Source organism: Dromiciops gliroides, chromosome 6 (assembly GCF_019393635.1).
Source record: "Dromiciops gliroides isolate mDroGli1 chromosome 6, mDroGli1.pri, whole genome shotgun sequence".
In the NCBI taxonomy this organism is placed as follows: Eukaryota; Metazoa; Chordata; class Mammalia; order Microbiotheria; family Microbiotheriidae; genus Dromiciops; species Dromiciops gliroides.
In genome coordinates this window covers 176,013,640-176,025,675 of record NC_057866.1, presented here as the reverse complement: position 1 = coordinate 176,025,675, position 12,036 = coordinate 176,013,640, and the positions used below count along the sequence as shown (strand labels likewise).

Sequence of the window (12,036 nt, the reverse complement as noted above, 5' to 3'; positions counted from 1 at the left end):
GGTCACTGCACTACAAGTTATGCCTAAGACTGAGTCTGTTAAAAGCTTTAGACAGAAGTCACATACTGACACTGAAGATTATCATATTTTTTTTTTTGAAAATAAGAAAGGGCACTTTTTTCCCTTTCAAGCTTGAAAGAACTCCATACACCAGAAAAAATTTTAAATCCTCAGATAGAACTATAGTGGAAGACTCTATGGGTCATACCAAAAGACCAAATTAGAGGTGAATTCATATTAAAGGATCTGCTTCTGGCAAGTAAATGCTCTTGGAAAAAGTCCAAACCAGATTGAGACTGGACAGAAGGGTACATTATGTCAAGTCATGATATAGTGGGGCACTGATGTATAATGAGGATTTTTTTTTTATAATTGCCTGCCATCAATAAATGTATTAGAGAATAGAGAATAAAGTTCTATTTAGTTGTACTTCAAAAGAAATCTTTTTCTTCATCAGTCCTAATGTACTCTGGCAGTTTTTCATAAAATGTAATAGGAAAAAGATTAAACCATGATATTTGACTGAGTTTCATTCCAATGCAAGTTAAATTGACAACCTGTAACAGGATCAAAAAATGAGACATTACTCAAAAAGTGAAAAGAAAGATGTCTTTTCTGGCATATTTTCCCTGCTATTTTTACATAACAGATAAATAACATGATTTTTAACTTGCATGTTGATGGGCCTAATGAAAATCTGTTGGGAAAAATCAGTCAAGAACAATGCAGGCTGAAGCTCGGGCTTTTTAAGTGAGCTCAAAGAGAGACACCTATTTTCTCGGCTGGCATGAAATTTTGGAAAAAATCATTAGCTTTGTTTTGCTGTGGAGCTCCTTTGGAAGATCAAAGCAGATAAGGAAAATTGGCATAGAGACAAGAGCATGCAGTTTATGAATACACATCAAAAAAGAACTCAGCATCTGAATTTCTGACCTAAAAAAAGTATTTTACCTCTATAATTAATTGCATGTTGAAAGAAATTTGTAAGGACACTGCCCAGTAACAGATAAATAAAAATTAACTCATTTGTCCTGTCCACAATGAGATGCCTCTGGGGTATAACAATGTGTCATAAAATCAAAAACATAACTGATGCTTCCTCTGCATTAAGTTCAATGTCATCCTGATGCCACTGTATGCTTTCTTTCCCTTTTTTAATTATCTAAAAGTTCCAACAGTTGGTTATAAATATTTTGTTCATCCTCAAGATGATGAGGCTAAAAACAGTGATTTACTTTCTGATCAAATAAAATTAGCATAAAGCTAAAGAGTCTTCTAAAATGGTCTAGTATAGGTCATGTTTGTATCTACAAAAATTTCCATTAAAAATAGCTGTATCTGCCTTATAAGAATCATCAAAACCTGAAAACAAAAATAACCACACACTTAAATGCAGTAAAGGAAAAGAATTATTCTGAATTTTTAACTCCATACCAAAAGTTGTAACTCTTTAGACCACATTATCTGTTAAATACAAAGGAAGCACAACCACCTACAAGTCATTTCCTCATAAGATTACGGAGGTCCAAAGCAGCAGTGGTATTATTATGTTGTTACAAGTTTATAGCTATTTCAAGGATCATGAAACACTGACCCTAAAGTAAGAAAGACCTCCATCCAAGTCCCACCTGCTTACTACCAATGTGACAGTGGGCAAGTTGGTTCACTTTCCTGGGTCTCATCTTCCTCAACTTTAAAATGGGGAAGGGGAGGGTGGGGTTGACTATATGGTTTCTGAGGCTCTTGTAGATCTAGAAAAATGAACCTATGATCTCTGGTCTTCACTTTTAAGAATAGTAAGCATATAAACTGGGAATAGCAGAATCATATCTAATTAAGGATCCCAAGATTAAAAGGTTAACCCAGAAATACGATTTTTATCGTCCTTCCTTGCATACACTTAGGATCAAATTAAGGGAGCCACCATAGTAATCTTTTAATATAATTTACAACTACCTTAAGTCAATTCTCAGTCATCAAAAATAATTCTAAGATACTTACTTGAAACTGCCAACTCATTATATTAATTTGATAGCAATACTTTTATTCAAGTAGAAATGCAAAATTCCTTCCCCAAAATGAATATAAATGATTGTGGATTATGCTAAATAGGGCTCTATACTGACTATAAGACATATGTATGTAGAATTATCTTTTGAAGGTATTTTGGTCATGGGCTTATAAGTCTAGATCTGGAAGGGACCGCTGAGGTCATCTTGCATCCAACTCCTTAATTTGACAGAGTTGGAAAATAAGGTTGAGTTGGCCTATATCACACAGACAGTAATATAGTAAATGTCAGCTATAGGAGCTTAGGTCCTCAGACTCTTCACACCAAATTATAGTACCTAACTCTGGAGTAGAGAAATGCAAATTAAAACAACTTTGAGGTACCACCCCACATCCATCAGATTGGCTAATATCTCACACACACACACACACACACACACACACACACACACACACACAGGAAAATGATCAATGTTGGAGGGGATGTAGGAAAAAATGGGACGCTAATGCACTGTTGGTAGAGTTTTGAACTAATTTAACCCTTCTAGAGAGCAATTTGGAACCATGCCCCAAAGGGCTATAAACTGTGCAAACCCATTGATCCAGTAATACCACCACTAGGTCTGTATCACAAGGAGATATTAAAAGGGGGGGGTGGGTAAGGGGGGAGGAGAAGAACCTATCTGTACAAAAATATTTATAACACCCCTTTTTGTGGTGGCAAAGAGGCCATCTCCTGATGGCCATCAATTGGAGAATGGCTGAACAAGTGTAGTATACAACTGTAAAGGAATATTATTGTGCTATAAAAATGACAAGCAAGATGATTTCAGAAAAAGCCTCAAAAGACTTACATTCACTGATACAAAACTGAGTGAGAGCACAACCAAGAGAACACTGTACACAATAACAGCAATATTGTATGATGAACAACTGTGAATGAATTTGCTGTTCTCAGCAATGCAGTGATCCAAGACAATCCCAAAGGACTCATGATAAAAAATGCTATTCTCCTGCAGAGAAATAATTGATGGACTCTGAATGCAAATCGAAGCATACTATTTTTCACTTTATTTCCTTTTGGTTTGTTTGTTTGAGTTTCCTTACACAAAATGACTAGTATGGAAAAGTTTTATTTCATGATCACATATGTATAACCTGTATCAGATTGCTTACCATCTCAGGGATAGGGAGTGGGAGGGAGGGATAGAATCTGGAACTCAAAACCCCTGAATGTTAACAATGTTTTTTACATATAATTGGGGGGAAAATAAAATATTATTTGGAAAATGGGGGGGGGGAGGGAAGCAGTAGATAGTATGCCTTGGTAAACATCAATAGCAAAAGTAATACTGGAATACACAATCTCTCACTTCGCCAGCATAGGTAATTTCCCAAACAGAAACTCTCTTCACTAGTGTAGTCTTCTTTTACTTCTAGCTAAACTCAAGAGAACTGAGTCACACAGAAGTTTAAATGACTCACCCAAGGTCAAAAAGTCATTAAGTGTCAAAAGGAAAATTCATACCCATGTCTTTTAGATTCCACCCCCAGCTCTCTATCCACTATGCCATGAAACCTCAAAAGCAATTTTTTAAGAAGTTCAAAATCAAAGTAATTTTAATCATATGAACCTGGACACTGTACTCCAACATTTATATATCTCACATTTATATCCATCACTGAAGATGGACTATAAACCAAAAACTAACCTAAATAAGTTTGTGCAGGCCTATCACCTAAAGTTGTGGTCATCAGATGATGTGTTTTTATTGGGGGAGGAAGGAGTATTTTTTTTGCTGCCATAGGATCTAATGAAACTATTGACTAAGGCAATGATGAGTTGAGATCTGCATCAACAGAGGGAACACCTATAATGATGAAATCATAGATTCTTGGCATTTTAAAAAGTATACTGACAGGGGGCAGCTAGGTGGCGCAGTGGTAGAGCACCAGCCCTGGATTCAGGAGTACCTGAGTTCAAATCGGACCTCAGACACTTGACACTTACTAGCTGTGTGACCCTGGGCAAGTCACTTAACCCCCATTGCCCCACCAAAAAAAAAAAAAAAGTATACTGACATGAATTTTCATTTAAATATGATTCTAGTGTTGGAAATATGGCATGAAGCCTATTGAAGTAAAATGCAAGCATAAAGAAAACAGACAAAAAAGGCTATGTACAAGAATATGTGAAAAAATATCTCTGAAAAATCTAAGGCTCATTCACACATATTCTTTATGGTAGCAATAAATTAGGATTTTGTTGTTATCATTTGATTTTATTGAGTGGGCAGAAGCATAATGGATGGTCACCACTTTCTTAAAGATTAAATAATAATAGAACCAATAAAATAACAATAGAATGACTAGAATAAAATTACTGCCTAATCTGAAATAACTTTCTAGATTGACTCGTGTTACACGAGTTAATAATTAGAATCAAAAGGACTGTCAAAATCAACTTCTTCATCACAGTAGTTAGAATTTCACAATTTTATGTCAAGAAGATAAAGGCAGTTTTCATTCACGTTCACATAAAGCAGGCTGATTCAGAAGACTGCTACAAGTACTTCTTTAAGGAAAAAGACTTAATTCACTATATTACACATTACAGAAAACGAGGAAATACTTACTAGTACAAAACTTCATTTGCTTCATGTCTTTCATATCTCACGGTTTCGCACATTAATCTATAAAAGAAATAAAAAACTTTTGATGTGAAATTAACATCACCAACCTTAAAAGGATCAAAAAATTAAATAAATTAGTTTATAATGTTAAAATAATATTTTGCTAACCCTTCTAAGACTAATAAAGAAATCTTATCAGCAGTTGGTGAAATAAATTCTGAAATAACAACAAAATCAACATACATAACAGCTTCCCACAAAATGAAATATAACTGTTAGAAGTCAACTTTGTCTTGTTGCATTTTGGAATAAAAACTGTGTGCACCTTTCTTGCTCAACTGCACATATAGAAGGCAATCAATATATATTTGGTGCCTTAATCACCATTACACTTATCTGGAATATTACAATACTAAATTCCAGCAGAACTATTTTTTCTAAAAATATTCAAATGTAAAAGATGAGGCATGATCTCTTATGTATAACTCTGTTTTGTCATCTCTTTCTCCAAAGTATTTACTTTTTTATTTTTACTAGAAAACTCCTTTTTTCTGTAAATACAGAATAGGTCAAAACTGCCTAAGTCAATTCAACAACAAAGTTAGTAATAACACAGTGATCATTAACAATGAAATAAATGCTCAACAAACTTTTATTAAGTGACTATAGACAAGGTACTGTGGTGGGGTGTGGTCTAAATAAAAAGCAAAGAAAAAATATAGCATGCTAACTGCCAACTAGAAACAAAATACTGTGTACACAGCCAATTTAATTATTAATAAGTATATAGATAAAACCATAGATAACCCAAAACCAATAGTGTACAAATCAATATGATTGCAATAGTATAGGCTATTTCCCCCCCACCCAGAAATGAATATTTAAATATAGGATATAGACTTGGAAATTTTAAGAGCAGCTCTAAAATCCTCTCCCAAACATGCAACATTAATTACAATTACATGGGGGTGGGGGTGGGGGGTGGCAAAGAGGGTTAAGTGACTTCCCAGGGGTCACACAGCTAGTAAGTGTCAATTGTCTGAGGTCAAATTTGAACTCAGGTCGTCCTGAATCCAGGGCTGGTGCTACAATTACATTTAGTATTTCCCAATACCACTAACATTTTAGTCAATTATTTTTAGTGAGTCAAAACTTTACTTTTAACTGTGGTTCAGATTGGTATTTTGGGCACAAAGAGACATAAAAATCCAAGGATGTCAAGAGACAGCAGCTATGTGCAAAGCTGTGCATAAGGCACAATGGTGTATTGAAGATGAGAATTAAAATGAAAGAAATCGATAATATGGGGCTCCAACTATGATCTATTCTCTCATCTACTCCTCAGTCTGCGTGCCTACTTCAAGACTCTCACCCTAGCTTTAATTCCATTAATTCCAAATGCCCCTGGGATGTGTACAGCTAGAGAAACAGAGGAGAAGGAGACAGAGAGCCTGGGGATTGAGGAGAGAGGGGAAAAAACAAAAGAAGAGAGGGTGAGGGGGCGTGTGTGAGGGAAGAAGGGAGGGGAAGAGAATGAATTGTCAAATCCCGCTCACATCATCCAAACTAATTTCTCTTTCCCAACTTTCTGACTCAATGATCTTCCAGCCTAAAAACCCTAAAGGCATTTGAGATTCAACTCCTTCCTGAAACTCCTATATTCAAACACTCACAAAATATAATAGATTCTAGCTTTGAATTGTTTTTCATATTAATTCCTCACTCCTCTCCCACTACCAGCACACTAAACCTGGATTCCCATCAAATTATAACTGGGTTGCTTCAGTTGCTCCCTAATTGGCCTTTCTGCCTACACTTTTTCAATCTGTATGCCATGTTAACATGTCTTTTTAAAAAAGGCACTGTCATATATATGCTCACTTATAGAAAACATAAAGAAGTTTTCACTGTATTTTCCTAACAATCTAAATTGCCCCAGCAAAAACATTACTTACCAAGAATATAAAATGGCTTTCTGTTACTCATGAGACCCTTAATTATCTCTATCCCATGTGATCTTAATCATTACACATGGTGTTCCTCTCACCTAGAGTACCTTTTCCTCATATTACCTTTTAAATCCTGTCTGTCCTTCAAAGCCCAGACAAAATGTCATCACTTTCATGAAGTTCTCTCCTGACTACAGCAATGCACATTAATCTCCTATAATTCCTTTAATAATTATGACAATACCACACACCATCCCATCTTTTTACTAACCAAACCAAATCCTTTCTTGTACGTCTATGTAATGTCATTATATACTTGAAACATGGCAGTATGGACTGAGCTGTACCCCAAACTCCTGGGGTGCAGGAATTTAAATGAACTCCCTCCTTCTATTCCAGAGCACAAAGCACAGTGTCATAATGCTGCCATACTCAATAAATGTTTATTAGCTGAGTAACAGAGACAAGGAGAAGCAAAAAAGTCAATACTCCTTTTGGGTTACTTAAGTAACCATAGCAAGAAAAGTTATTTTACCAAAATTCTAGAGAAAATTCTAAAAAAAACTAAAAGAAGAAATGAAAATTTGTAATTAGGAACTGGTAGTTTAAAATTCAGTAATACAATTAAAAATAAATAGTGCCAATGTGCCATTGGGCTACCAGTGTCTAACTTTAGACGTTTCTTTTAAATATTAACTAAAGCTCACCATTATAATACCTGTTAGTCCTAACACACATTAAACTGAAAACTTCCACAATCCAGATCTATAAGGAAAAGTTAAAAAAAAAAAAGTCACAGAATCTTTCAAAAGTCTAAAATGTTCTTTCTTGAGGCAACTAGGTGCCACAATGGATAGAGCACTGAGCTTGGAATCAGGAAGGTTCATCTTCCATGAGTTCAAATCTGACCTCAGATGTTTACTAGCTTGTGTGACCCTGGGCAAGTCACTTAACCCTGTTTGCCTCTGTTCTGCATCTATAAAATCAGCTAGAAAAGGAAATGACAAACCATCCAGTATCTTTGCCAAGAAAACCCCAAATGGAGTCACAAAGAAGGGTTGGCCTCACTGAAATGACTGAACAACAACAATGCTCTTTCTTACCTTTTTAAAAAACATAAGCTCAATTCAAATCTATCGATATTAACAGTACTTCCTATGAACAAGATACCATGCTATGCGTTAGACCAGGACAATAACACCCTTCTTACCCACCAAGAATTTAACATCAAGGAAGACAAGTACATAATAACTACAACATAAAGCGGAAAATAAGGGATGAAAGAGGGGTTCAAATAAGATGCTGCTGAATGGTGAGAAAGAGATCACCCCAGGTTAGGGAGAGTATAGGAAAGCCTATCAGCCACCACCACCACCACAACAACAAAGTGATCATTTCAGATGGGCCTTGAAGTACATGTAGGGTTTCTAAGGTCAGCTTGTGAAGAGAACTTTTCTTCATGACTATACTATAGATGAGATAATATTTGTCAAGGGACTCACACATACTAGGTGCTTAATAAATGCTTGTTCCCATCTAGGGAGAATGGGTAACGTGAAACAGTTTGCCACCGCTAAATGAGCCCAGACCTGCATGCTTTGAATGGGCCTTTTACAGTTTTTCAGACTCCTAGGCTACCATGTTAGCCTCTACAACTTCTTCAAGACCTTGCCTCTAGCAGATCTGATCAATCTTCTTCAAATTATATACCTAAATAGTAAATCTTGAAATGGCTATTATGTAAAAAGAAAAATCACCCCTAAAATATTTTGCATTGTCACTAAGTGCCTATCGGAATCTCCTGTGCATAAATTATTTTGTTGGTTACTCTGAGGCACCTTTTTTTTTCTTTGCTTATTTTTGATTTTTTTTTTGGCTGATTTTTTTTTAGCTGGGTCACAGATAGCTAAGATTTTCCATTAAGTAACTCCCAGATAGATGAAGGATAAACTGTACCGTCAATTAGCCTTTTATTATCTTAAGAATGGGGTAAGGGGGACCACAAGAAATCATGTAACAGGCAAACAAACCAGAGGGATCTTAAATACCATTAAAATTTTCCATTTCCAATCTGTTCATCAAAAAGGACAAGAATGAAATTTTCTGCCTACAACTAAAATAAAAACAAAACTTTTATTATTTAAAGGTAACACTGGAAAATAGTTCCCCCAAATACATCAGGCTTATTCACAACTCTTAAAACGTGTCCTTTTCCACGTGTGAGCATGAAATCAAAACTTATCTCAAAAATCATTAACCTTAAGGTTATACAAACTAAATTGAAAAAACTATCACTATTCTATAAGAATTTAAAGAAATCCCCTAAGAGAGAGTGTACTGCAACACATTCTTAAAAAATGATTTTCAATAACATTAGCCTTCTATTTCTAATTACAATCTGTCTTTCAGGACTCCATGAAATTCTCGTGTTCTATACAAACACCCATGCTGAGATATATATGTGTGTGTTCTTGTGCTTTGTGTATATGTTGTTGTTGTTGTAGTTGTTGAGTTGTGTTTGATTCTTTAGGACCCCATGGACCATAGCATGCCAATACTGTCCATGGGCTTCTCTTGATAAAGATCCTGAATTTGTTTGCCATTTCTTTCTCCAGTGGATTAAGGCAAACAGGTTAAGTGACTTGCCCAGGGAAACACATCTAATAAGGCCACATTGGAGCTCAGTTGTTCCTGACTCCAGAACCAGGGCTCTATCCACTGAGCCATCTAGACACATTTGTGTGTGAGTATGGGTGTGTATGGACACATATATTCCAAATATAGAAAATATAGACATAGATATAGGATGTATAGATTTAGGTACTGATATTTCTTGATAAGTATTGATCAATACCTATCAATAATATGTATTGATAAACCTACACCTATTAGATTAAGGTTTAGGTATGCTATAGGAATCATCATAGATATCCATATAAATATAATTTGAAACATGCAAAATATAAACTAGATTATGTGAACTACAAGAAAAATTGTCCAAAGGAAGCCAAAGATTACACAGGGATTGTTAACAGAGGTACTCACTTAGGTAAGGTAGGGAATCATCAAAAGTACCAGGTCTATTTGTTTGTTTGTTTACATATACTTTGGAGATTATACAATTTTTTTTTAAAATTAAGTTGAAGTGTTCCCTAATTCCCAATAGTTTTGCTTTCCCCAGTTAAACTTTACTGTATTTTTAAATACTTCACCTACAAGCTACATTAATTTAAATTATTTTATTAAAAATTTCATTTGAGAAAGACAATTCTCTTGATACTTTTTCAATTAAGAACTAAATATGAAGTAGGTATGCTCATAAGTTAATTGGTATTTGAAGTGTAAGGGGAAATACACAAAAAAATAAATTTTTAATAAGGAACAACAACTAGTTTTATAGTTGGCATGTCAGGCTGATTTGAGGGAGTGGGTAGGAAGATAGAGTGGGTAGAACTATCTTGTCCAGGCTGAAAATACAGCAGCTACTCATGGCCTAATTCCATTCCTGATCAGCACAGAAGCTTTGATCCATTTCCAATCTGAGACCAATTCACCCTGTGTTAAGCAACGTAGCGGCTGCCCCCTCTCAGGGTCTCACCACATAGGTGCCAGGATTAGTGCTAATACTCAAATGACTTTGGCCCTACTGAAATTCAAGAAACCCACCCAACAACAGCATCATCACCCTCCCCACAAGTAGTGGGGATTACTGGTGTACACCACATCAACCAGACATGTGGCATCCTTAAGTAGAAGTGTGGGAGAAATAATACATAAATAACACATACTTCTATTTATACATGAGGGAATTAATCCTACCCATTAATTAATTATATTCTGATACTCTTTTAAAAAAAAAGCATGTCATTGGACCATACATATCCAATTTATCTGGATATAGTAATTAGGTAACATCTGATACTTAGGTAATCAAAGTTTTCTTGATATCAGTATCCAATTCCCTGATAAAAGATAAATATAAAATCACTTCACTTAAAGGTCTGGCAGAGTAAACTCTGGTACGGATTGGGATGTTCTGACTAATCAAGTTACCATATACTCTGACACAGAGATTATAAAGTTATAGGACAAAATGAGTCCTAAGGTTCTTTCTAGCTCTAGATGCATGATTAGCATTTTCCCAAGAATTAGAATACATTAAAATATACTTTGAAATTAAAAACCATGTTTTAATAATTTGTTCTTTTGTTGCTGTGGGAACTATTTCCAATAATAAAGATTGAATGTTATAAATATTTATGAGAATGTTATAAATACTTATTAAAAATTATTAAGTTCAGAATAAAATAAATAAAATTTAGGAAAAAAAACTTATGAAAGTACTCACTGAGGGTCACAGAATGACTTGCCTATAATCACACAGCTAAAAACCAATAAAGGCACTATTTGAACTCTTGTTTCTGACATAATCAAGCCTAAACTTCACCATGTAACCTAACTAAAACTATATATACTGCACACTCTTTGTTGCTTTAAAAGTCTAAAAATGAGTGCTGCATGGCATAAGATAGAGAGCTGGTTTCTAAGTCACAAAGACCTGGGTTCAAGTTCTTCCTGATGAGTATTGGCTTCATTACCCTAGGCCAGTCACTTAGCCTCTAAATGCCCCAGGCCATTCTTTAATTAAAATTAAGAAAATTCAAATTTGGAAAGTAGATACAGATCTTTTTCAGTAGTTTCCTCACTGAGTGTTCCCTACATCAATCAAATTACATGTTCAATATCAATTTTTTTTCATAAGGCACTAAAGGATTTTGTAGTTCCTCATGCAACCTCATGATTAAGTATTGCACTTTAAATGTCCATAAGTACCAGTAAATAAATTAATTCAGTTGACAGAATGACAAATAAACTAACTTTAACTCTGCCATTGGGACTATATGCTGGAATTTTTCACTCATGTGGCTCCAAAAATAATTATGGGGTATACAAAAATGTAAGAAACTGAAGAGGAAAGACTAAGGCACTTCCAGCTGGGGACTCAAACACCTCTCAATGAGGCAAAGTTCAGTGTGGTTAAACCTCAAGGTACAATTCTTGTCTTTTTTCATTGTTACTCCAATATTAGGTAGATGGGGTGGGGAGTGGGGGGCAGGAAGAGGATCCATTTCAACAATTAAGGCTAAGCTCAATTTACCCATAGCTACAAAACTGGGACTTAAAAAAGAAAAAAAAAATTGGACTTGTAATTTCAAGTACAATGATATCAAGAAACATTTTCACAAAAGGAATTTAATGTTTGAAACCTTGATCTTGTACCTTTGAAGGCAAGGTCATTATTAATTACACCCAACAAATGCACTTACCAATGTAGGATTTTGGAGTTGGAAAGGACCTTTAGAAATCTTGCTGGGGGGCGGGGGGGGGGGGGGGAAGGAGGTAGGTGTCATAGTGGATAAAGCACTGGCCCTGGATTCAGGAGG

General features: G+C 35.2%; 1 protein-coding gene across 5 annotated transcripts in view; it reads right to left on the bottom strand.

Moving 5' to 3' along the window:
* The window catches only part of RAPGEF2 (Rap guanine nucleotide exchange factor 2), a 341,360-nt gene that overhangs the window by 206,945 nt on the left and 122,379 nt on the right, over window positions 1–12,036 (bottom strand). For all 5 annotated transcript variants that reach the window (XM_043970280.1, XM_043970281.1, XM_043970282.1 and 2 more), the window contains exon 3: window positions 4,647–4,703. In XM_043970280.1, the coding sequence (XP_043826215.1) occupies window positions 4,647–4,703 (57 nt within the window). The remainder of the gene's footprint in view (window positions 1–4,646; window positions 4,704–12,036) is intronic.